This window comes from Drosophila suzukii, chromosome 2L (assembly GCF_043229965.1).
Source record: "Drosophila suzukii chromosome 2L, CBGP_Dsuzu_IsoJpt1.0, whole genome shotgun sequence".
Lineage (NCBI taxonomy): Eukaryota > Metazoa > Arthropoda > Insecta > Diptera > Drosophilidae > Drosophila > Drosophila suzukii.
Window position 1 is genome coordinate 24,902,479 of NC_092080.1, and position 27,935 is coordinate 24,930,413.

The following is a 27,935-nucleotide window of genomic DNA, read 5'->3' on the forward strand; positions in this document are numbered from 1 at the left end:
TCCGCGGCCAGCTGATGACGATAAAAACATATACCCGGCTGAAAAAAGGAAACCACAAAATTGAAAACGCTGAATCCGAAACCGAACTGAACCGAACCGAAGCGCAAAGTCAAGTTGAAGGTTCAATGAAATGCAGAGACTTGCCACGACTTCCACAGAGCCCAGCACTCGCATATATTATGTGCCAGCCAAAGTCGTGATGATGTAGAGGAAGACTTTGCTATCGGCTTACACTTAGAAAAAAGGATACATTAACATTTTCCCGAAAACAAAGAACAGTTTTAAAAATATTTCATTTTATATTAAGAGTGTTGTAGGTGTCTTTTCTAACAAATTTAAGATGTAATTTAATTAACAGTAAAATAATGAAACCATTTAAGATCCCCTTTATGTGAAAAACGTTATAATCCTTTTCAAGTTATAACGAGTGATTTTTTCATCTTTATGTCCATATAAGTTATAAACTTGCCATGAGGGCCAGAACTCAGTCTTAGTGATTCCTTTTTAGATCAAAGTGACCAGGAAAATCATAGAATTTTTTCCTGTACACGAATATGCCAAAATATTTTGTTGCCTGCGCTTAAAACGAATTTAATGATGCTGCACCATCATCATCACGGTCGTCGCAATCGTCTGCCTGGTCGTGGTCGTCTGTCTGTGGCCATAAGATTGACTGTCTATCTCTCCCGACTCCGACTTGTGGTGTGTGACTCGGTGACTCCGACTCCGACTCTGCCATATGCCCCATGTCGGTCCTCGTCTATCCGGCATCCAGTCCGACCCTCGGTCCATCTGTCCCTATGTTCGTGGCATGCATGTCGTTTTTTCTGGCTCTTTTGGCTTTTCTCGCTGGCAGCTCGCTCAGATCGCCTGCATACACATGCCAAAGCGTTGACTCTTTTATTTTTAGCTGGCACTGACTTTGGTACTTTGCAGCAGAGCTCCGCACAGTGGGATGCTTTTTCTTGGCTCTATTAAATGCCAAATCAGATGTCTAACTTGCCTATTTTGCAAATTTTTTTATCCAAACCTGAAGTTCCGACCCTTTTGAGTGATTAAATAAAGTTAATTCTGACAAAGGAAATTTGAGATTTTAACGGGAATAAGCATTTGTTTTTAATATATAATAATATAACCAATCCGATGTCGCCCCACCGTGATGTTGGGTTCTCCAGTCTGGTTTGGGCCACTTTCTGAACTTATTGCCTTGCGATCTGTGCTTTCAAGCTATAATAATATACATTTTTATATGCATTATTTCTGTCACGATCTGGTTGGCTTTATATCTCTATATGCTCGAGCTTCGGAGTGCAGCTAGAAAATCATAAAAGAGCCGGTGCTTGCGTCATTGAAGCCACCTCTGCCTCAATCTCACTTTGGGTTTGGTTCGGTGTGGAGTTCATTAGCGGCATAGGAAGCACTTAATTGAGGCAAGACACGTCAGTTGACATCCTCAATTAGTTGCAAGTAATTTACGTGCGTCGGCCAAATGGCTTGGGGAGCACTTGGGAAAAAGACAAATGAAATGCTGCTGACCACGGGTAAATCTCTCAAGCGACCGGCTGCATCTTCTCCGCGGGCAGCATCTATGTTTTTCCTTCGTATTTTTCTGGTTAGACTTGTGGCAACCCAGTGACCCACAAAGGCGGCGGCATTGCCCGCGGTTCGGTACCGTTAGGCGGCAACATTGTGGCAACATGGCCAGGAAAAGAAACAGAAACCCCGACTGCGATGCAACTGCAATGCTGGCAAATAATTCAGTCTCTGCGCTTGCATGCTGCACAAAATCTTGCAAAATGTAAATTTCTGCTTTGCCTTTCCCTCTTCACAATCCGCAAACCGCCATCCATAATGCTAATGAAGAAGTTGTCAGGGATCTATCTGTCTATCTGTTGCCTAACGGTGTCTGGGTGCGTCTGCATAAAGATCTGCTCTGCTATGGACCCGGCTATTTGATATTGCATATTATGGATATCGCCAAATTGATTTCCCTGAGATCTGTGGCGGCAGTCGCTGCCTTTGACTTTGTCTTTGTCGGCAAAAGCGCTTCAGATGAACTGCGGGAAGTCGGTGATATAAATCCCGGACTCGGCCATCAAATGGAATCGAGTCGAGCTCTTTAAACCGAAACTAATGCGGACTGGGACCAGCGATGGCAAGTAACATTAAATACATTTGAATAAAGAAAACCTGGATAGTTAAAGCTATAGCTTTCGGCTTTAATATAAAGAATTAAAAATATATAATGTATCTAAAGACTAAATCGTAAATCGTACGTACATTTTGCGTACAATATATAAAAAGATACTGGGACTAGACGTTTAATTGTTTTCACAAATCCTTTTTTAATTTTGTTCTTAAGATTGATACCTAAAAACTGAGGTTTTAGAAAAGATTAAAATTTGGCATATTTTTAAGGTCAGTCCTTAGTATGTTGTACATAAATAAAATTCGGGATAAAAGAGAATAACTGACTTTAAACGTTTGCATATTCATTTATTTATCTACAGGTTTCTAAAGTCAAGTCGGTTTTACTCAAAGCTAAAGAGGGAACCTTCTCCCATCACTGGCAAGGACTTGGTGTCTTCTTTCGGCTGATCGTTTCCAATTGATTGTATTGATCGCTTCCCTGGCCCACCCCCTCACTCTATTACCCTTTCATCTTTTAGCCAGGCTCTCAGCATCGTCAGCCGCAGTGGCAACAAAGTTCAATCGCGATAAGATACAAAGTCAGCGGAATGAAACAACTTTCAGTGGTATTTTTCTTTTGGTTTCGGTGTTTCTCCGCCGAATACCCTGCAGCAATAAAAGTATGGCTGAAAAAGGGCATATCAACACTGATCGGGTGAATGTAACAGTTGCCAAATTGAGTGACTGTGCGGCCATTAAGTGATCTCGAATGTAGCTCTAGGAAGAATGCATTTGAAATGTCAACTTTGAACTGAACCGTAGTGGGTTGCTAATTGCGAAAAGAGGGAGCGTATTGATAATTTCTAATGTGCTCTATGCGAATATAAAACTTCACCCACATTTTACCTGGTGCTCTCAAAACATATTAAAGACAAATTCCTTGGATGGCTGACCAATCCTAAGGGCAACACTGATTAGATATTTCACTATGATCTCATCGGCGGGGCAATAGGATATTCTACCGTTTCGTATGCCGATCAGTATTCAATGGCAAAAAATCACTTAATTATTTGGATCAATCTCTTCAGTTTGAGTGCGGCAATACCAAAGCAATGATGTCATTGCATTTGATGGACGTTCCCGGCAGACCCAAGCGAATGGCTCGCAGTTGGCCAGAGTATCTTTAAGTCCAGATCTCGTTAAGTATGTTGTGCTATTTCAGTTTGGCCGGACCAGATCGCGACCACGAACGAGCCACGAACTAAGATTCAAGATTCCATTTCGAGTTGGTTCTGGCCAGCATTTGAGGCGAACTCCAACTTGACCACACACACAACACACCGTGGCCAGATGACTAGGTGACTAGATGACCAGATGATGATGGCTGCCAGTGGATGAAGCAGCATAAAATTAACGATAGGCCCCGAAGAGCTGCTGTGCCATCCAGCCAAAGGCATTTATAGTCAACCGACAAATTCTAGAGCAATCAGTGCTGAAGCGTAGCCCAAAGACAAGTGAAACCTGACGCAGAATAGCACGAATTAATTACGGAATGGCCGAGCCAAAAAACCCCAGAAGATATTCGCCCATTGCTGAAGTCTCTCCGCTGAGAAATCGAATCGTAAGTGGCACAGCGTGTGCAACTGCGTTAAAGCTCTTTAGTTTCCTTTCTTTTTATTTCCATTTAATTTTATTTTCAGCAGCAATTGGGGCTCGCATCCAACTTATCAGAGCCGTGCGTGTGACCCGTTAATTATGGTTGAGTAAAGACGGTCAACGGATCTCCGTCGAAGTCTGCGGTTTGATAGGCACTCGGGGAAAAGCCGCCTGACACTCAAAACGATCATAACTGGCCGAATGGACTTGCGGTATTCAGTACTCACCAGCATTCAGTAACAAGCACAGCTGACGGGTTCTCAAGCGATTAAGCGTGCAATGCGTAGTCAGCGTTTCGTTCTTGCCGAATTAAGAAAAGCCAGATGTTTGGCTTTTCATCTGGAGAATTTGTGTTGAATTTAATTGAGTTTTTACTTTTCAAGTGCTTTGGAGCTCTTGAAAGTCCCTTGATAATTTAATTTGAAAAACATTTAGTGGCTTTGCATTGACTGCAGAAAATGTAAAAATTCCTACATTTGATTATTTGATCAAAGCAGTATTCATTTTCAACAGTATAAAATGTAATTCAGTTTCATTTTAATACTTTAAATGGTTTTGATTTTGCTGTATAGATAGCTACCATAAAGGTTTAACAAAATTTCGATTGAATTTTCGAATCACATTAGAAACTTTCATCGATAAACTTCTGTTCCTTCCCTCCGACTCAAAGAGCCAGGCTTTGGGTACTCAACTAAATAAACTATTAACTGATTAAAATCGAAAAGCAAGGAAAACAAAACTAGCAATCAAGCCGCAATTGCCACAGACTCTACTAAATTAGTGAACGCCTTCCCATTTAGAGAGTCTGGACCTTTCAATTTCATTTAAAATACGATGGACAAACACAGAGCCCAGCAATTAGGTCTAGACCCGAGGGGAGCCAAATAGACTAGGGCGTCCAGCATCACAGACTGGAGCCACGGGTTCCATCAATCAGAGCCAAAAGTAATCCCATTGCGGTCGGGGCTATGTTTCAGGGATGAGCGCTCAGCTCGTGAGCGGATGAACTGCTACCGGTGTTTGTGAAGAAACTAATGACTCCGTTTGAAAATTGTTGAAATAAAACTAATGTCATTTTACGATAAATACTATACTTTTACACAGAAATAAGTAGAAACTATACGGAATTTTCAGCTTACATAAAGGCAAAAGTTCAAAGTTTAACTTGATTAAAATGTAAAACAAACTTTCAGTTTAGAATTACATTTATCAATTGAATGATGTAATGTAAAATTTGTGGGTCAAAAATATTTGTAAAATGCTTAAAATAATTTTATTTAATCAAGATATCTCCCGAAAAATTAAACAAAATAAGCTAATAATGGAACGTAGTTTTAAAACTATAATTTTTTTTTAGTGTTGACGTTTAAATTTGGTTAGGCCGACGCCGTTTTCCATCTTAGGACGGCCTACATAGGGCGTTTCTGGGAGATTCCCTCTATTCCCGGAAACATAACCACTGGTGGGTAACTGCGGATCACGCAACCACCTTTAGTCTAGAGCCACTCACCTTGCCGTAGCTGTTCAGCGGTCCATTTATCCAGCGGCCTGCCTCCAAGCGTCCGCTGAAGAGGGCCCCGGTATTGGGATCGATGCGTTGCCATTCACGCACCTCCCTCTGGAAGGGGGACCGCGAGCCCCCCGAGCCACCCGAAGGCTGCAGATGATGGTTATGATGATGATGATGGCTCTGGCTGTGATTGTTTGTTGTGGCCACTTCCATGTCGAGAAGATGGGGCCGGGGCTACTGTGGTGCGCTTTTAATTTGCACGCTCGATGCGCTCGAGCTGCCTTTCCGCTTTTCTCGCTGCTCCTCTGGAACGGAGGCTGCACTTGGCCACTTCTTTGTGGTCGTCTTCTGCTCTCCGGTGCTCGCCTATTTCAAATTATTATTTATTGTTATTACGCTACCGTCTGCGTCCACGTCCACGTCTTTGCGGCCGCTTCCCAGGCCTCGTTCGCGTTCCGTTTTGGCTAAATTAATGGCAACTTTAATTTATTATCATAATAATAATTTTCTAGCTATTCTAGGCCTGCTACTGTGTGCACGTGGCTGCCCCTCTGCCCGACTACCACTCAAGAGCCCCTGAAAAAGTATAATTTCGTTGGCTTTTCCTTTTGCACGCTTTGCTGGTTATTTGCTTTGCGGCTTTCACGGTCTAATTTGAGACTTCTCTGTGTACCTTTCTGTGAGCTTGCTGAAATGACAAGAGCAGAGGGGATAGAAGTTTCGTTACTTAATTATGTTGCAAGGTGTGAGGAGATACGTATGGGGAATATATGAACAAGATATGTGTAGTGTCTTTTGGCAGATGTATGGCGGAAGCAAAAGTGCTTTGAACTGCCGTCGCGCAGATTTCTAATTAAATTTGCGGACAACGGCCAGCGGATATGAGACGGGTCTACAGGCTGAGTTATACCCAGAGAGACTGATAGCCCCCAGCGGCAGAGGCTTGGATTCTTTGATTCTCCTCTCTCGCTGTCAGCGGATGTCACAGTCTATTTCCGCCTCAGAGACCCCTCAACAATTTGCGGACATGTGTGTCCACTTGTTTGTTTGTTTCATTTAATTTAATCTGTGGCTTCGTTATTATTTCAGGTAGTCGGGCGAAAAGTCCGCATCTCCAATGCGTGGCTTTTTTCGGTGCTCGTCGTCATATGTCAGACACATCATTTGTAATTGTCAAAGTTATGCAAGAACTTCATTTGTTTTGGGGCACAGTGGTTGGTCTTCGATTTAAGGTTAAGGTGCCAAAGAGTTATTAGGCTAAGCTAATGATTTTATGTTTTAATGGAGTTTTGGTGATGCAACGCTGGAATTAATGACTATACTTCTCTAGACATTATCTATTCATATAACAGTTTTTAGCAGAGTGACATTTAAAAGCCAGTTCTACTTATGAATAAAATAGTTTATAAAGTGGGAGTTTTCGAATCTATGAAGTTCGTTGCTTAAGTCTTTTGTTTAGGAAGCTATAAATGCCTAAAGATATTCCAATAACTTTGTTTCATGATGTTTTTGAGAAAGTTCAAGCTAAAGTCAGCCAGAAATGCCATATACCATCTATTTTGCCCTAAAATAGCGTATGTCGCCCCACTGTTCCGCCCATTAAGGCTGTCCAGATAAGTGCCGGTCGGCATTAACACTGAAATACTTGTGTCTCACAGCTTGGCAAAATGAAGCGAAAATGAAACGAATAAAAACCCAAATTCAGCACAATCCAGCCCGAAGACCCGAGTCGAAAGCAGACCAGCGGATGCAACTGGGTGGACACCCCGCCTCCCCCGCCAAAAACACCCACAAAGGAGAGAGAAAAGCAATTTTCTGAATACTTTATGCGGCTTTGGCCGACCGCTAAATAGTAACTGTTACTAAGTTTTCCACAGCTCCACTTGGCCGATGGCTTCGCTTTTGGTTAGCCGAGCTGCTCAGGCATTAACTTCCTCATATGCCCAAAGAGCAGGCAGTGGAAACCCGTTTTCCCCGTTGAACTTGCACTCGTTTTGGTTTTGGTTTTGGTTTCGGTTTTGCGAGTGCGTCGCTGAATCTTTTAGCACTTTGGCTAGAAATAAAAGTTGCTCGAAATTGTGGTTTTGCGATTTTATTTCTTCGGCACGCAGACTTACTCCACATTCACAAATTGGATTCGTATTTCGGACACGTTTTGCCGGTTTTCCTCGGTGACTTTGTGCTTATGCATCCCAGTGTATGCGAGCTAGTTGATTGTGTTAATTAAAATTTAACTAGGCGTAATTTAGTGTAATTAAGCGATGGCATAAATATAATGACATGGAACTGGGCGCTGCGGGCACTAGGGCGTAAGCATGGCCAATTTATTCATGCGATCCCATCGCCTGACTTATACATTTTGGCGACTAGCCAAAAGATTTCGCTGATGGCGCATATAAACCAACTGGATGCCGTAAAGCTGCGGGAAAAGTAAGTAATGAGGTGATCAAGTTCGTTGCCTAGGTCTTTGGTTTGGACCTATTTCGAAAATACTTAAAAAGTCAATCTAATGGTAAACTTTAGTCCAAATAAAAAAAGTTTTCAGCTTAGGCACAAAGGAGATTGCATTTGGATTACATTTTAAATACACTTTTTAGAACTTTTTATGTTATCTAGTAGTAGTGCTCTTGCCACAAGGAAAAATAACCACAGAAATACAATTTTCAACTTGAGTTGTTCACGTCCACTTGGCGACTTTAGACACAATACCAACAATGAAGTGACGATGAAGGTCAGTGTAATTATTACTATTATATTTTTACAGTTTGGCTGTCACCCGACCGCAGGTAGGAAATATCCACAACTGTGGCCGTTCACAACGGTTATGTTTGTTACAATACTCGCCCAAAACGAAAGTCATTTTGCTTGAGGTTTCTGCGGTTGATTTTGTATTGGGTTCCAGTATTTCAATATCAATTTGATGCGTAATTCGCCAGAAACTCGATTGAATTGGTTTTCGTCACGGCGTAAAGTGTCCCTATGTAGGTTAATCCCTCATTTTTGGTTTTGCATTACACTTTTTACCCACCCACTCGCCATTTATTTAAAAATAGTTAAAATGGAGTGGGCTGTCAAAAAAAAAAAATAGGTCCATGTTTATTAATAAACATTAAAACTGAAGCCTAAAAGGTGACAGCAAAGGTGTGAGGGTGCCCAATTGGCATTGAACGTGCGTTCCAGTACATATATTTGCTTAAAATAATTTGAACGAGATATTGGAATTTTAATTCACACTTTTTTGTGTATTTGCAACGCGTGCGCAGACCACGAATATCGTGCAACAATTGACCGATATGCAAATCGTTCTTGTTGTTTCAGAGGCAGAATATCGGACAGACTGACGGACAGCTGAAAATTTGCATAATTGGCTCGCATTCGCGTGTTTTCGTGTGTTCTAATTTGAATTTGATTTGTGCGACACCGAAACAGAAGCAGCACACTCCACAAGACTTGGACAGCAAGTGTGAACAGGAGAGTTGGCACAACAATAAATTGTCAGTTCTGTTTTTACGAAGCCTTGTAAAACTGTAAAGACAGCTGCTATAGGATATATCTGTTGATGGTATGCACATGAAATGGGTACACATTTTAATCATATAATGAATGTTTCATACCATTTTATAGAATTTTAACAAAAATAATAGTGATAAACAGACCCGTTCTTTATTCATCGTTTCAAGTTTTAATTCCATTTTTTCCTTGTTCTGATTTGGCCAAACATTAATATCTCCCATTCTTACCCTCTAATAATTATTTATTTCTTACTTATCTCTCGTTACCTTTCAACAGAGATCTATAACCTCATGATTTGTGTGACTCCATCTACTCTTGATGCTTGGCTTCATTTTTCAACAAAAGCAATCTTTTTTTGCGTTGCTACAATTCAATTATGAGAGTATAAAAAACTTTTTGATTGCCGCCACAATTGAAAAGCAACGCCTCTATGTGTCTATTGATATATCTAACCATAAATATATTTATCTACATATGAAAGAAACCACAATTGAGACTAGCTTCCGTCTGTTAATACCTGGGCTGGGTTTTTAATGCTTTATTTTTTATGACTGATTGAATGGTTTCCATGCGGCCTGGAAAGTAATTCACATTTAATATATTTTTTCTGATTTGCAAATTTAAAGCTGAACTTGTATAGGGGCAGGCTTTCGTTTAGCAGCCGTTATTAGTCACACGCAAAATAATCTTTGTGTCTTTGTTTGACTTCCGTGTGTGTGCGGTGTTATAGACAAATGCGCAAATCGACTAATTATATAGACGGCGGAATATTCTAATGATGCTCGCCAATCAGCAGCACCCGCGCTTGATTTAACCGTAGAAGGTATGAGTGCTTTCCCATTTTTATTTAATTAGGCAAATGAGCTGGTCTGCTGTAATCGAGTTGACAATTTAAAGACCAGATACTTATGATTGTACAACTAAATGGTTCCTTCGAGCATTTCACTCGAATTACACAATTACACTATTGTAGCTTGGGCCCGCCAGAGTGCCAAAAGCAGAGACAGGTTCCAGCCTCTAAGCCATTCGCACTCTACCCACGAAACAGGTAATTGTGGACGATGTTTTTGTTGCCGTGTCTCAAATGTTCAGACATATCACAGATATAAGTATAATGATATATCTACTTGTTCCGTCCAATGAAAATTGTAATTTTATGATTTCCGGCTGACGCCCACAAGCAGCCCGTGCGATCAATTTTCCGCTACCTGCACCCCAAACACAACACATAAGTCAGTGCGTATGCGTAATATGCATACGACGCGTATGCGTAATGTTCAATTTCGTATCCACCTTGTGTAACATCTCTTTGCCAACGGAAAAGTTGAAAGCTAATTTTGCGAAAGTCTTCGGCCGTCTTCAATATTTATAACTCTCTAAGATTAAACATTTTTCGAATGTAAATCATCCTGATACCGTTAGCCTTAACACTTGCACTTGTCTTGGCTTGGGGGAAAATATTGGACTTATTAATTAGCAAGTTCGCAGAAAATCAATAGTGATCATAAATAAAGCGGTACGTTTGCTTTAGCAATCAATTTGCAAATAGTGTGACTGTCTTAGATTACGTTATTAAAGGTTGACAATTTTCTTTTGACTTGGACTTTTTAAATGTCATCAACAAAATTAAAGATCTAAGGACAGACAGCCAGTTATGTATTTCCAAGACTCTTTTAGAAACTAAAAGATGGATTTGCGATGGTATTTTAATATTCCCTTTTGAAATACTGAACTCATTTATTCTTGACTCACGTTCAAATACCTGATGAGTCATTGAACAGTCCTTGCTTAAGACATTAGTCTTTGCATTTAAACAATAACATATCGCAGTGCTGTCCTGGTGAACTAAAGCATAATTCGTCTCATAAATACCATTCAGCGGGACAACAAATTGAGTTGCATGCCGCGGCGCCTGCAATTGTCGGCCACATTTACAACTAACCGCCCTCGCAGCGGTTTGCCCCGAAAGTGAAACAGGCCAATAAATAAAGCCAACATCCAGGGTTTATCAGACTTCAACGATCAGGCTACAAAATGTATGTATGTAGCCTACCGCCGCCCTTCTTTTTCTCGCTCCAACATGCATTTCGGGCTTCAATGTGACAAAATAAATGAGCCGTTTGGCAATGCGAGCAGACAGACGGAAAAGAAAAAGCGAATCAAAATCAGGAACTGCATATTAAATGAAGCGTAACGAAGAAAAACGACAACGGCAAGGGGTTACCGCACAGGAGGATGGGGCTTTCAGTGGAAAAACGGTCGCTGCAGGGCCCAAAGTTAATTACAAGTGACGCCTACAATCCATCTGGGTGGCCCACAAACTCCTCGGCTTGCGGATTACTTTTTGCCTGTTTCGCATAACTGAAATATGAGCCGTAAACATATATTTTTTCCATGAATTTTTCATGGTTTCCCTTTTGTCAGCCGCTGAAACATAATTTCATCATTGTTTAACACTTTTACTTTTTGGCAAGGCAGCCCGACAGTAAGAAATTATAATTTACATAATAATTTGGCGCTATTTGCTGATTGATTTGCGCTGCTTGTCGCTCATTTCTTGTCGCTAGCTAATCTCCAGCCTTGAACACCTCGAACAAGCTGTGTGCGCGCATTTGTCCCCAGTCTTTTGTTTGGCTTTAATTGGTTTCGATTTTGGCAAGAGAAGGTAGAGAAAAACATGCAAATGTTGCCAATAGTTACCGAGAGAAAGAAAAAACAATGAAAGAGTGGCCAAATTTGCATATGGAGTTGGCGATAGCACGATAAATTGACATGGGTAGTGTGCGAATTTTGTTTGCAGATCAAGATAGATGGGGCTGTTATTTGCATAAATGGAGTTAAATATGGTGAAGACTCCTGCTGACGAACACCCACGATTATTAGAATCTCAATTGACAGCAAGAGATATGCTTTTAATTTAGATTTAAAATTGTTTTTATGACCAGCACATCAATATGATTTTTGAGAGGTCTAAGAATGTAAGTTCTAAAATATTTTATTTAATTTTTAAGGCTTCTAAAGCAAATTTTATTTTTTAGTTTATATCGATCTTTTATTTCTGGTTTCCAAGCTATAAACTGAACTAGACAAAGGGAGTCACATTTTAAAATTGTTTTTTTTTAACAAATCAATCGTAATCTGTATGTTCGATCTCAGTCGACACAGCCTTTGTGTTTGCTTTAAAAACAGGGAAGTCTAATTATAATATGTAATAATAGCAAAAGTGCTTAAAAGTCAGATAATCTTTCTAAGAATTTAAGCTGTATTGATTAGGTTTATCTTATTTACTGCCGCTAATGTAGAGTTTCAGCTCAAAAACATTTCTTTAATCTCCACATTTCCCTAACCCAAAAACAGAACTTTCATTCTTCAATTCGTCGGCACTGATCGTGTCTTTCAATGTCATTACAGAAAATTATATGCCCGAGCATCCAAAGTACCCCCTACACAGTGGAATACCGAAAAGCAAACGACTTTCACCCAACAGCTGGCAACTGCTACCAGATACCATTGCTACTGCTGTGAGAAATCTCTGACATTTCTCCCGATTTGAGTTCACTTTATTTTGCACCATTTTATGACACATTCTTCTCGTCGCTTTTCTGTCCAATGCGGTTCACAGACAACCCGCACAATAGGTGCCATGGCTTCAACAGAAAGCAAAAGCGGAAAGTACTTTGGTAGTAGAATGGCATCAGTCTTGTGACCGTAATTATATTCACGGTAAGAGTAAAGTATAGTAAAGTGGTGTATCAGTCAACGTGATACTTGTTTGAGACAGCCAGAAGAAAGTCAAATGATTTGTCAGGCGTGACAGAATAGTATTTCAAGCGAACTTGGAATTATTTGAGGGTTCTTTGGCCCCTCAGAGTTTTTAACAACGGAAGGGGAAAGTATTCTACGAGTATCTTCCTTTGTTTGCCTAATTTCATGCAACAGAAGCAGTTTATGGCCTATTAGATATGCAAATTGAACACGATTCGCAATCAGCCTTATCACATAAATTATTTAACAAGTCGCTGTAGCTGTTGTTGTTTTGTATGCCCAACTAAGCTTAGCTTAGCTTCGGCTTGTTTTGTTTGCTTTGTCATTGCCATATACAGATTAATATGGTTGTAGAATACCTATCTTATCGCCCAAACCTTTCCTGATACTTGCCGCGAGTATTTTCAGTACTTGATGGCATGAGTACGTCATTGAACTTGACTTTGAAGGCGTTCCACTTTATAATACCATGTTTAGCTTCGGATCTTCACCAGAGCCAGCATACTGGCACTCGGTGTCAGTTGGGAACGCATTCGAAGTCACATCTGTTGGCCAGAGGAAACCAGTTTCCTAAGCGTCTGCTGGCCCGCCCGATGGTCACTCACTTGGTCGCTCGGTTGAAAATTAAAGTTAATTTCTTGCCTTTTTACTTTGCTGATCATCTGGCAATGTGGGGGCGTCGTCAGACAGAAAGAACTGGGGGCAAAGTTGGCTGCCGTCTCATAGCTGCTCGCATCAATATGCTAATTAAAACTGGAAACTGGAAATCATCCACCGACAGAGACAAATAAAATGTGATTTTTTAGCCTTTTCGTTTTGTCATGAAATTTCCCCCTTGGCCCATCGGTGCGTTCCCATTGAGTCACAGTTATATCGTTCTTTATTTTTGGTTAACAACTTTCATGCGCCCATTTCGACAAGTTCGTCGCTTAAGTCTTTTGTTTCTTCACTTACTCACTCCAGAACTCGGACGAAAAATCCCTGTTAATAAAACGGAATGACTTGTTAAAACAAAAATTTTAAATTGCCGTTAGCATTTTGGGTGAAATTACACAACTTAACGGTTAATTTCGTATTTTTTTGCGTAATTTGCGTTTTGTTTGTCCGGACAAAACGAAATAACGAGCGCAAAGGGCAACTCTGCGGCGTTTGTTGCACTTAATGAAAGAGAAAAACCGAAATGAAAACAGACGGGGCTAAATAAAAGACAAAACGGTCGAGCAATCCGTCAGACTGACAGGCTTTTGACAGCTGAAATGCTTTTGACGGAATTTCGCTCCGCTCTTTGTTCATTCTTTGTCTCGGCCGAAAAAAAATTTCAATTTTCATTATTTATTTGTTTTGCTTTTCGGTTTCAATGTTTCACAGTTGCACGCGGAAATAATTCAGATAATCGATGACAGCTTCATTTTTACGTCGCTTGAATGGCGAGTAGTGGGGTTTTTGAAGAAACACTTCGATTTGTTTCATTTTACAGGAACAACAACCTGAAAGAAACCGTTCTTAACTCCGATGGCGTTCCTTAAATGATTAATAAATATATATTTCTGTAAGATCCTTACTTTCACATTATTAATGCATCAAGTCAAACTGTTATAAAAAGCTTTAAATATATTCATTTCAATTTTCAAATTTTATATATAATTTTTAATAACATTTCTGTGTAACGCTGATCTTATCTGACCATTAAGATGGATTAATTTCTAGCTCCGATTAGGTTATTTCTTCATTGGCTTGGCTAATTTCCATATTGATTGTCCGTCACACGGCTGGGGACTTTATCTTCTTTCTTTTTTTGGAGAATTCGCCGTTAAGTCGTGAAACGTTGACCCGTAGAACTTGTTTGCTTAGGCTTTGCCATCAGTTGGCTAGATCTCCAATTGAGTATGGTTAGGTTGGGCTGAACCGAGACGCGAATGGGACTCTGATGGATGTCAGTCAATAAACGAGAGCTAAAGATCAGATTTCCGAGAGTTCTATCGTAATCCCGTTGCGTGGGCGATGACAAATTTTTTCGGGGCACACGTGCCTGTGCGAAAAGATCAAACGAAAAGTTTCTGTTGAATATGTCGCCATATTGCGTCATTTGGATTATTCCGCATGGGTCGCCACACGCTCGCCATAAAACTGCAGTTTATGGGTTTGTGAATGGGGGTCCGCAGTGGTTGCGATGGAGGAAACCATATCAAGGAACTGGTAGTTAGCGTGGCCAAAAACTAGACTGACATTAACACTGCACGTCTTTGCTCTAAAGATCCGAATCGCCTTTGGCGGATGGACCGAAAAACTGCATGGATGTGGTAGAATCTCTTTTTTATAGAAATTCTAGTTCTTCGACCTTTTGAGCCCAGTACAATACGAGCTCGCAACAATGCAATGCACATACCAAATAGATTGTGATTCAGCCGTTTGATTAGCACTGACACTTTTCCCATAAATAACCAGGTAAAACATGTGCCCCCAAAGGCAGCCAAAGAACAGCCGAGTCGAATGCGCCCCTGACACGCAAAAGTACTTAACAATGACCAAAGTACTTAAAAGGCTAAAAATGGTCAATACTACAAGTACGTGGTACGTTCAGCGACAAACTTGAAATGGCAGAAAACAGACAGCAGCTGGACTGGCTGGCTAACAAGCTCTGATGCCTTTTGGCCAAAAGACAAAAGGATGCGAAGCCCCTTAGAACTGGCTGTGCAGAATGGCAATAGCAGCATCAGCAGCAGGAAATAAGCTGCAGCTCCTTTTAAAGCTAACCAAGGCCTTAAACAAACAGCCATTGGGACCGGGCCCTCCTGCTCCTCCCCCAGAACCACCGGAGAACCCGAGGAAGAGGTCTTGGCCAAAGCCTCCTAAGTGCTGCAGCTTGTTAGGGCCCAAACTCCCCGGTTTTGGCCATCTCTGTCTCGCTGTGTGAGAAATCATTTCAAGGTGTCTTTGGATTGCCGTGCTAAGTCATTTAATGAAGGGGTATATTGTTTGGAGACATGCCTAACTCATTTTGATGAGTACCTAAACTTAATATTATTTATGTTTAAAGCCGAATATCTAATTTGTAAATACAATTTTAGTAAATATTGATGTCCAGTCACTGGGTCGAATTTACTTACTTATTTATTTAAGCATTTGATTCTTGTTTTTCCAAGATAATCTAAATTTGTTTTGCTAACTATTTGATGCCAAGTTGCTTGGTCCCTATATGCCCCTTGGTAAATATTCCTAGGGCATCAATTTGCCCTAACCCTCGTATTCCTTTCCTGTTGCTATTGCCTGCAACGGCTGCCGCGTTGCTAGTTCCTTTTGTGGCTGTCTTTAAAAATAGTTTATCGCCCGATCGCGCATTTATTTCGTTTGTCTCTGTCGAAGTGTTGCCCCCACTCCCTCCACTGCCCCTTTGGTCCCCTGTAGACCCCAAAGTTAACGCTGTCAGATAGCAAAAAGGAAATCAATGCAGCAGCTCGTTTGGACGGGGCTCTAAGGGCTCCTTTTACCTCTTACCGCTTTTTTCCCCCAGATGTCTGTCGTTGTGTGAGTTACATGATAAATGCAACAGCTGTGCCACCAACAACAGCTACAAAGTGTCCAAGAAACAGGAAATGAAATCTGGGCCCTCCACTCGGGATCTTTTGTACTGGGCTTTATGGCCCCAAAGGGGAAAAACAAACTGCAGGCAAAAAAATATTCTAAATTGCTGATTAACACGCCGCCATTTGCTGGCTCGATCGAATTCAAAGTATAGCTTTCGAACTGAACATAATGAGGTGGCTTTTGCAATGGCCATAAGCTCAAATGCAAATACAGCCAGAGGATGACTTGGCCTTTTGCTTAATAATGTTGGCCAGCAATCAGTAGGGGAAATTGCAAAATTGGGGAAGATTTCCTCAGCCCTCGAATAACAAATCGGTGTGGCAAGCACAAAGCCAACATTCGAAAATTATTTCTAGAAAATAATATTTCTGAAATTCTCTGAAGATAAGACTATATAATAAAGCAAAATGGCAACCTTATTTGCCCATAATTATACAAATATAAGTTTAAGGACCTACACTAAGTCACTCTTATACTGAAATCATCACACCTGAATAGTAATGGTTGTGCTTTTCCCATCCCAAATACGTAGTCTTTTATTGAAACTTTCGCCTCACTCGATTTATCACCTACGACGACACTCAATCACACCGCATCACGGTTAAAGTCATATTTAGAGCGCTAGCATAAAAGATTTCAATCCATCCACAGACCTAATGACTTTCAAAATGTTCACTTTTTGCAGCCGGTTATTTTCAGATGCTGCCATTTCTTTCAACAATTAAATCATAAAGCGCAAAAATTAATTATGACAAATGGCGAAACGAAAACTTTTCATTTCAAAAGCACAGAAAAATGCACATGGACCAAAATGAGAGCAATAATCAATAATCGATACAAAAGTAAGTTGTTAAGGAAAAGTGAACAGCGGAATGGAAAAGTGAAAGCCGCCGAAACGCAGAATGAAGTTGAAAAAGTTTAAGGAAATTATGTTTGACTGTCTGTGAGTGTCGGGCTCAACCGCCAGACATAGTAAAATTATATCTTAGTTCCGCATTTGGTATTGAGTAACCAAAAACACTGCACCCTGACAGATAACTGAACTTGCTGGGCTGTTGGACTCATTAAAACCCGACTAAGCAAACCGTCAATAATGTATAAAGATAGAGAGAAATATTGAGTATTCCCCCGCTGTAAAAAGTCAATTAATTTTCAGGGTCAGGGCCCAGAAAAAAAGCCAAAAAACTGAACTGAAATTGCTTATTTCCTAGCCCAGTTATCGCACCTCAATAGTCGTACAAAAGCCATTTTTGTCTTTACTTCTAGGTCAGCGACGACCTTCACATGCGCCGACAAAAAATTAGCATATCGCCCCATATTAACGTTGTTATATAATTCCACCCAATTAGCCCGCAATATTAAATTTCAACTTGAACTTTTCTAACGACCGAAGTGTAAACAGAGGAAATTGAGCTATCAAAACCCGCTCAAAATGGTGCTACGAAAATGAAGATCGTTACAACATTTTGGGAAACCACGAAATTTAGTAATCATTTTATTTCAAGGGCAAGTGGTTAATAGGTTTTGTTTATGTCTTTAATAATAATACAAGATTTTATACGTTTTATTATATCCGTTTTTTGTAGAGTAAAACGGTATATTGTATTTGTTGGAAAGTATGCAACAGGCAGAAGAAAACGTTTTCGAACCTGTAAAGTAAATGTATTCTTGATCAGGATCACTAACTGAGGTGATCTAGCCATGTCCGTCTGCCCATCTGTCCATATGAGCGCTGTGATCTCGACAATGGAATGAATGTTGGAATTAAGAATACGTATTCTAGGGGTTCTTACGCAGTGCAAGTTTGTTTCAGCGAAGTGCTCTGTATGGCGACCACTTTGTTAAAGATATTTATAAAGAGTAAGAGGGATTTTGTTTCGTGGATCATACCATAATATGCCTGCACTAAAAATAACCAAACTAAGGATCAATTTAAGATTGCGTCTCAAATTAATCTGAGTAGGAGCGAGACAGCAATATTCGGAGCTCTCCAAACGGAAAAAGAGATCAAAAAGCAAGATTCCGAACCTATTAAAGTAATACGCACCGTATTATTAAAAAGTTATGATGAATTAAAGTTTTCAACGCTAGGTGGAGCCAGTGCATCTACCTCAGGTATGGGTATCTTATATTCGAGATGCTCGACTAAAGCGTACTCTCTTCCTTTTTTAAAAGCCAAATTATTAGTTAAAAAGCTTTAGCTTTTAAGAGTTCAATGTAGCTAGAGTATTAGATTACCATTTTTTTTTACATTTACTACCATGTTCTCATTATGGCATATCAAGACTAGCTTAGACCAGGATTCCTACATAATATTAATTAAAATTTGTACTGCCAAATGCGGGCAAAGAAATTATTATTTTTTTTTATGCTACGCGTGCTGCATACAATTTGTCAGTTCGCTTTTAATTTGCTGGATGGCAATTAAGCTTCGAAGTTTGGCTATTATTTACCTACACTAGCTTCTAACTAACGGATGGGAAACTATTTAAACAAGTAAATGCAAATAGCGTTGAATTTATTTAAGATGGTTAATGGATTGTGCTTACAGCTAATTAAAACATTAAATTAAAAACGGTAAAACATCTGTACAAACAATTGTTGAACCAAGGTATGTGGGTTAACGGAAAACTACGATCGACTGTCAAAGTTTTCCATTTAGAAATCGTGTAAAAGTTAATTGCGATTGGCGATCAGAGTTAATTGAAAAAAATTGTTTCTGTCGGCCGTCAGTTTCTTGCAATGATGACAGAAAGTGCAAGTGGGAAATGCTCGAACAATTTAATGAAAATGGCTGAAAATCAAATGTATCCCGATGCTGTGCTATCTCTATTAACTCTTACACATTGTACAACCATTTTCATTGCCATATCTTAAGCGTTTCGCAAGCCAATCAATTCAAGAGCGTGAAAGACATTCACTAAATATTAGGAAAAAACGCTCGAGAAGAAAAAATAAGCAATAATAAGTAATTTAATTGCTTGACTTCATGGGATAAGCAACGACGAACAAATTAAGACCATGAAAAACAAGTCATAAATGAAATAACCAACCCGAAATGAAATAACAACATCAACCGAGACAACAGCAAAATATTACAAATTTTCTAGCTGTTGCTGTAGTGGTTTTTGGTGCTGCTAAGATTGCGCAGTCAAAGACCTTCATGCTCGTAATTGGCAGCCCCACATTAAGCCCATACCCGAAAATCCCCCAAAACTGAACAAAAAAGCGAAAGACAAGAGCCCAAAGGTGACGTCCCCCTGAACAAGAGAATATCGTGAACATAATTTATGCAGGCGAGTTAAAATAAACATACAAAAAGCTAGACTTGAGACAGGAGCCACGTCAGGACTGGGGCGAACTGAGCCCTCAACTAATGGGGTATATTATGGCTTCCCTGCACCCATATGATAGCTACAAGAAGTTAACCCCTGATCAAAGCTAATGTGCTCCACAAACTCTGGCCAAATCTCAGACAAGACAATACCCAGAGTTTGATGTCCGCGAAATAGTATCCAATGATGCCCAAGGGGTATTTGCTTTTGTGAGGCAGCCTCAGTTGAATGGTGTTCCCAAGAGCAGTGTAGAAAAAAATTGGTCATAACACGGCATTTCAATAATTTCCGAATATATATCAACGACATTTTCGGGTTAACTAATTGGCTTGACTGATTTAGAAATTTCATATTGGTTTACAAGAAATTAAAATGTAACTGCACCGAGATTGGATGCTAAGTTATATTTGATTCAGTTAGCCATCTCTTGGGATTACGGGGTATTAAAAAGTCGGTGCTAGCCACTACCTCCCCATAGCTCTCATTTTTTCCACCTCGCTTTAGTGCCTCTGTAATTGCTCGCAATTATTACAATTCGCAAGCAGTTTTTGGCGTTGGCTTTGGCTATGGCCCAGCGGGTGGCGTTGGCTGGCCGGCCCACTCCCTCGGATCCTCCCGCGAAAAACCCGGACAGAGCCTGGATTTTCTCCATATTAAAAGTTTTTACCTGTCGGCTGGTTGGTTCCATGAAATGACGTCAATAAACACATTTCGGCTTTTTGTTCGCTGTCATTTGGCTTTGGTTTCTGGTTTTAGTTTAAGTTTTTTAGTCTTTTTCATTCCTCTATTTTATGACACTTGGCCGCGTAAATAATTGTCATTTGGCATTGCTTGGCTTGTCATCAATCCTGCGCGTTGACGACTGTAAACTAAGAGTGTTTTTGTGACTTTTGTAAGCGGCTTTGATTTGTTGGTTCAATGACACAGCTCAGGAGACGCGTCTCGGTTGGGGTGCCGATTTGATGGCTCATTTAAATGGTACCAGCAGGATGGCAGGCGGACTGAAGTGACAGTTGACGGGCGCAGACACTTTGATATTTAGACGATTGGCAATGGACAACTTTCACTTAGAGCACTGAGTCGCTGGTTTGGATAAAGAGATTAATTATATGCATTTGCGGCAAGGCAATGTTTCCAAGTTTGTGTCCTAAGTCTTTTGTATTTGCCTCGCTGGCAAAGCTGTTTGTTATCGGCTTTGTCTAAACTTAGTTATTTTGTTAGAGGATTTGCAGCTTTTGGGCTATTGACATCTTTATCCTTCAGAGGACTAGTCATTCCAAAATTTGAAAACGCTTTAAGACATCAAAGTATTAAAACAAGCAAATGTTTCATATTGTAAAGGGAATTACGTTTTAGTCTTCTTTACATTTTTAAGCAATCAAAAATAATTGTAAATTTATTACAATGTCGACGAATGGTCTCTTAATACATACATTTCATGTCGTTTTTATTGACCATGATCAAAGGAAATCGATCAGAAAAACTATTAATCGCATTTATGATCAGCTTAAAAAGACATCAAAAACTCACTCAGAGCTACAATAAATTCTAATCACAGTCTCCCTAGCCCCTACCAATCTGTCGGCACTCGATTCTCCATCAAGTCACTTTATGACTCAAGGGAGAATTAGCATTTTTATAAGCCCAAAACAGAGCCGACACCCACCACAGACCCCTTCCAAAGTCTAAAACTCTGGCCATTATGCATATCGAATGAAGCTATTAAATGTTTAATTGCAGCATTGGCCAACTCTGAAGTTAGATATGCATGCATCCATTTCAGACTCGGGAATCTAAACAAATTAGTGGCATTTTCCTCATTTGCATTTCATTTATGCAGATGCCGAGCCGAAGACTTTTCGCAATGTCCACGAGACCGCGAACAAAGAGCCTAATTGAAGGTAATTTAAATTGATTAAACATGTCTATAGGTTGGGCCTCCACCACTGTACAGTGAGCACTGTTCAATGGATCGTGGTCGCTGTCTGTTTTGCGGAGGTGTTTGTTTGCTGCAGTTTTTTGGCTGCTCAATGATTTGGCATTGTCTTGGATAAAATGAAAAATGAACCAAGAAAACGTTGTCGTGTGGGTCGTTTGGCAGTTGCGATCGGTGGGTCGCCACCACGGTGTGTGGGGTTCTGTGGAGTGTTGAATATGGTAGCATGTTTTGAGGTGTTTATAGTTTAATTAAGGCTGGCGATGATGAAAAATGAAAGAACTGAAAAACAGCAGTCTCCGAAATCAAATGAAAAGCCATTCCTTTAGCCAAATTTTAAGCCTCCTGAGCTCATCATTGCCAGCAAATAGCCTTCGCACAGGCTTTAATTCCACCTTTTCTATGAATCACATTTGTACGTCCTGTTCAAACCCAAAAAGTTAATGCCAAAAGATAAATATTTCGTTGCGAAACGCAAACAAATTGCAAACGACCTGGCTAAGTTCATTGGAAGCGTTAGCTAGAAAATGATTTATAAAGAATTTTATGTATGCCTTAGCCATAAAAGGCAAAGCTAATAATTATGAATGTGAAATGCTTTGTTTTCATTTTGTGCATGTTTTATTTGAAAAATACAACAATAGAAATACATTTTGATCCTCACTCAATGATGTCAAAAATATAATTAAAAATTATTGAGAATGCAAAACCAAATTCCAAATAATATGATTTTTGGGCAACATCAACCATTAAACCTTTTGTGGTCATAAAGGGTGTGTAAAGTGGAGTGTCATTTGCAATTTTGGCATGCAAAATGAGACAATATACGTGAGCAGCTCGACTAATTTGCAGTTCATACAATAGGGACTTTTGAGGAGTTTTTACCTACCTTCAGCCTAATTAAAAAGTCTCTCGCTGCGGTGTTGAAATGGTCTTAATGTCAACCTCCGCTGCCATGGGCAACTCAAGTTCTAACTCTGACATTCAGCATAAAACTACCAAAAGGCGCGTGCCCATAAAAATACATATAAAAAACGGTGTAGAAGTAACGAAATCAACTATTATCGCGCTTTTTGACGAGGTAATGCAATATGCCATAAGCTCGGAGTTCCGCACCCAGTTTTCCGTTTCAATATCTTTCGGAGGTGACAATTGGGGCCAACACCTTTTGAGCCAAAATGGTAATTTGCACTAATGCATGCCACAAGTTCCTAAGGCGACATTTGTCGTCTGCGATAGGCACAGATGATGTATATATTTTGGTTCACATATAAAGAATTCGTTAGGACTTGATTTCTTAAATAAGTAAACATGTAAAATAGATACAAAGAAGCGAAACCAGACAACCAGACTCTCTGATGACTAATGGGCAATCTGTGAACTCATGCCCAGCACTAGAATCATTGAACCTCAATTGTTCAAAAATACTCTAATGAATCATTATATATTCATTGAGTTATTTAGATCTCCAGCGATGCCTGATCAGTTGGGTGGAAGTGGTAATAAGATAAATTGGCCAACTTTAAGGTACGAAAACTATCAAGTCAGGCAAAAATAATGTGCAGACCAAATAATTAACTGAGAAAAATAACTTCATAACTCAGACAAAGGAAAGCGTAAAAATATTCTCTTCTTTGTTGGCTTCTTAAAAATAGAGCAGTGGAAAAGGGGTTCGGAAATCATAATTATAATTATGGGAATGGTTTCTTGGCATAAAAGAGAATGTATTTCTTTCGTTTGCAATGTTTTCTTTAGTTTTGAATAACAAATAAATTAGCAACCAGTCAAAATAAAATTCTATAGTCAATGACCCCAACTTTGAAGTTTTCTTCTTATTATATCACGAATAATTGAAGTATTCCGCTTGTGTTCGCTTAGTTTGTTTTAGAAGTTTAATTGAAATAAATCGTATTGTCTAGTTAGCTATTATAAATTGATTTATTTAACTAATTAAAATTAATTTTCGATATGTCATCTGTGTACTCATTGTCTATTTATCTGCACAATTTTCTAACTGATATATCATCAGCCATAGCGTTTCACTCATTAGTTTTTGATTTTTGGGTAGCAATTTGTCTAAGGTACTAACTCCTCTCACCGAGTTTCCGATATGCATGCGAGTTTCAATGTCTAGTAAATCTAGCCAGATATACAGACAATTTATTGCTTTGAGTTCAGTTGAAATAAATCAAAATGAGACGAATTGCACGTACCTGTCCGTTTGATATCTCTTTTCAGCTGGAAGTCCACTGAAGGCGTTTTAGCTTATATTTTATTTGGCTTTATTTCATTATATTCTGGTCCGATGCAAAAGCAGCAACAAATGCACTGGCGATTGGCATCAATGTCGCTTGGCCGCTTTTTTCCTTTTTTTGCCGTGCTCCGTTGATTGTATTCACCAACACACACGTACGCACAGGCTCACACACAAAGGCACACAGACAAGGGGCTCAATGAATCAATGGCAATTCGACTTAATAAAAAACGCGTGGTATACGGGAATTTTTTACTTTGACTTTAAACAATTTTTGTCAGCTCTCGATGAATACAAAACGCGTAGTCAGCTAAGCATTGGACGAAAATTATTGAAAATGATTTTGCTGGCAAAAAGATTCAATGATCAGTGGGCGATTGTCTGAGTGTAACAGCTGTTTTTCGGGGGAGGCAGTGGGGCCTAATCGTTGCACCTGACGGAGCATCTAAAGAAAACCCGAGTAGCCACAACCTTTCCCTTTCTCGGACTTTTCCTTGTGTCGCAGATCTTTCACTTTCTTCGCAATTGTTTTCGGGACTCGGGCTGCTCAGTCTTCGAGACGGACTCAGTACTCTCGGGGTCTTGAATTCGCCAGTTTTGCATTTCACACTCTACGCCTGGCTTCACTCGAAGTCACAACAGCCAACAAGCACTGTTTAGTGTTTACTCGTGTTTTTGTTTCTAGATTATTTGTATACTTTTATTTTCGGCACCGAAAAGAGTGTGTTCATACGGTGTCTGCTCGCACACTGCTATACACATTAAGACTTGCTTTATAACGAACTCGTTTTGGAGTTTTGGAGCTGCCCAGAAAACCGAACAACCGTCTGTCTCGCACGCCAACGCTGTACTAAAAGAGTTTGGCGCTCGCCCCGCGCATTAAATACGCGAAGCCTTCCGTCCGACAATCTGGCTATAGTTTTTCAACTTGGCCAGGTCCGCAGACTGGGTCTCTCGATGATGTCAGCCCCGTTGGGAGCGGCTCTCCGGAAGAAAGAGACTGTGTATACCAGATGCAAAGACACAAAGAGACCTAGTCGAAGCCGCTCTTCGGCTAAGTTCCACTTTTCGCAGGGGATAAGCGTATTTATTATGGCTTACAAAACATACCTACACACTGTGCTTAACTCATTGTAGTGAGTGTTGATTTATTGTGTCGTTCTCAAAAAGGAGCTGCTCAATAAAAGTTAACAACAATTGAAATGGATCTGTAGGTTAAACGCCAACAAATGAAGTCATGTCGTATCCTCGACTGCACCTATATTCCTAAATAAAAAATGTTAGCCTTGGGAAAGCCAAGTATTTATTGTTAAGAATATTATTCAAACCGATTTTTAATTTTCCTACCTGCCTTTAAAGTTGCTGTGAACCGTTGCGCACCTCGACAACCCTGGCACGCTCTCTTACCAATTCGCTCTTTTAACCGGCTTTTGCCTGACACACAACCGGCATTTTTAACGTAACGTAAGCCCAGCTGGAGCTTCACGTATCGAGTGTGCCATTGAACCAGACTTTATGGGTCTTGCACCGAAATTGGGCTTTATTACAATATTTTTACGGAGCCTGTGGCTCTGGCTAATTAAACATTTATTGTTTTCGGCCTTAAGGTGTCATTGAAACACGCTGGGCGAGCAAATTAAGCCATTAATTAGAACAGCGCACTCTCGATATGCGAGTATCTCAATGCTGAACGTGGGACGAGCCCAATGCAGTCTAGACTGATTACTACCCTACCTACAGCACTAGTGCAGCACGCACCAGCCGGTTAATCGCGATTGAATCGGAGATCGGGGATCGGGGTCTGAGACCATATATCTACGAGAGTCTATATGCATGTCAAGTTCAGACGCAAGTAAGGTCTCGCCACGCACTGGGGCATGAAGATCGAATGCTCGGCTGGGAGATCGGTTCTCCTCAGCTTGGAAACCCTTCAGTGGGCGGCCATATATGCCAGGCACAATCGTTTGATAGGGTCTTTGGATCGGCTACCGCTGGCAGCGGTTAAGGTTTTAGCCATGGCTGCGCTACACGCGCCACTTGACCCTTTCGGGGTTGCACGGTTCAAAACGTGGCTCTGGCTGGCGCATTCGCAATGCAACTGAAATTGGATTTGGACTTATTCGGATCCGCGAATTAGTTGCACAGTTGGTTGGTTTTTTGGCTGGTAGCATGGCCAGCTCTGTCACGCCGTTCTCTTCCCTCAACCCCATCTGCAACAAATTTTTGAACAAATCGCATTTGAAAGTTATGGCACGAGTTGTGGGCTGCCGTCGCTCGGCCTACAAATTGCAATTCAAAGTGTTATTTGTTCCCTGTGTTTGGTGGTTTCTTGCAACAGTTTCAGTGCTCCATATTTGGCCCTCAATTTCTTTGCTTATGGATTGAAATTTTATGGTTTTGTGGGGTAGGTAATTATACCTTATTTTGTGTTTGATATATCCACAAAAAACTTTTCTCAATGTAAGTTCAAGTGCCAATGACTTGTCAAAGAGCAAACGACAAAAAGTCTGAGCCTCACACATTAATGCTTCAACTAATGGGCACCAATGGGCGTAACCGATAATATCACTCCATCATTCGGTCCACCACGTGCCACACGCAGATATATAATAAATAAAAAACTGAAAGACATGCAAATAAGCAAAAAAAATCCCATAAGCTCATATTTTTGTGTGTTCACCTGGGTGCTTCCTCAAACAAGTTGCTGTACGTGTTTTGACAATCTTCCTGATTTTAACTAGAAGGTGCATGCCTGACTAATTGCTAAACACAAAACAAAAGAAAAAACAAAACAGAAGTTCAAACCTGTGCAGAATTAAATGTTTAGATACACTTTGCAAATATGAGAATATTTTATGGTTCAAGACTCACTAATTTTTGATAGGTAATACAATTTAATTTGATAATTACACTGTGCGACAAAGGTGTTAAAAGATATTTGAGGTCTGAGTAATTCTATTATTTAATATCAAATAGCTTGGCTTAACTTTTGCTTGAAGAAGTATCAGGTTACAGTTTTTATTTTATAGATGGCAAAAATAAAAATAATGGATGTTACTCTATTTCTACAGAAACTTAGACTGCTTAGACTGCAATTCACAATACCCTAGAAAAGGGTATAAAAACACAGAAGATGTTTAATTAGCCGCAAAGCATGAAGAAGAGTTTTTGTTGTATTTTTCATGTTGGATTTTGGGACACGCCTTGGTAATGGGCAAAGGTTCAACTGTTGACGTTTGCCTTCGGCTTCCGGTGCCGGAGTCTCCATTAAGCAGGTGAGACATCTGATTTGAAATCATACAATTTAGGAAGCGCTTGGCTATTTATTAATTGCAATTTTTCTCAATTTTGCATTAGCAATAAGCCCCATTCCATTACTATATTTTCCTAGAATTTAAAATATTGCAGCCTCTTCATTTTAAAAGCAATAGTCGAAAAATAAAAAAGCATACATACTCGCATAAATAAAGTATACATACATTGCCCTGGCATTACTTTAACATGTTCGACTTTCAGCATTGCTTAGTCTCACAAGTGTTTCTCGTCTAGTGCGAATTTATGTTTTATTTACGTCTCATTTGCATTTTTCGCAAACTACTTACGTGCCCTTTTTGTCAAAACCTCAAATCGTGAAAAGGAATCGTGTATTTATGAGACATTTATGGTGGGAATATGCTTTGAATATTTTATTAGAGATCGACTTTGGCCACGCGCTAGACTTGCCCGAGATTTGGGATGTGGCCTGATGGAAAACAATGCAGGATCATTGTGTCTGTAGGGGTATAAAAACACGGATGGTTTCATGGATGATTTCAGTAATAAGCCTTTGAATTTAAAGTCAAACTTTTAATAAGCCAAAATAAAACTCTCAACTCTTGGAGGCCCACAAATTGAGTCATATTGTGCGGTTTTTCTGTCTAAGCCTATATGCCAAAAGTTTCGCTTTCGGTTAGTTCACCTGGTTTGGCTCACGATTAGCCCCCGTAAACTTTGACCCCTGCTAATCACTGTTCATCTCCGGCCCTGATGTGTGTGGTGTGGCATGCCCCAAAAGACTTCAGCCAAGTTGGCTGCCGAACAACTTGGTTCGCCTGGCTAAGCTCGACTCTGCAGCTCACATGCTCTATAAGTAAATACTTAGTCGCATACATAACACTTTGCTGACCCAATTCAAGAGTCGAGAGTGTGCTTGGGCTCTGAACCTTTTAAAGAGCTATTACATGTTGCAGCCAAAGATTAAATGGGGTCCCA

At 40.1% G+C, this 27,935-nt stretch overlaps 1 protein-coding gene across 11 annotated transcripts in view; it reads right to left on the reverse strand.

Annotated features, from left to right (window-relative positions):
• The window catches only part of LOC108019106 (serine-rich adhesin for platelets), a 38,286-nt gene extending 13,700 nt beyond the window's left edge, over window positions 1-24,586 (reverse strand). For 3 of the 11 annotated variants that reach the window (XM_065868192.2, XM_065868191.2, XM_017086813.4), the window contains exons 1-2: window positions 24,156-24,530; window positions 5,297-5,760 (exon numbers count right to left, since the gene is read on the reverse strand). In XM_065868192.2, the coding sequence (XP_065724264.2) occupies window positions 5,297-5,509 (213 nt within the window). In that variant the 5' untranslated portion in view covers window positions 5,510-5,760; window positions 24,156-24,530. Of the gene's footprint in view, window positions 1-5,296; window positions 5,761-24,155 lie in introns of all 11 variants that reach the window. The other 8 variants (XM_065868182.2, XM_065868196.2, XM_065868194.2 and 5 more) reach the window with 7 other exon arrangements.
• Window positions 24,587-27,935: the final 3,349 nt, after the last annotated feature.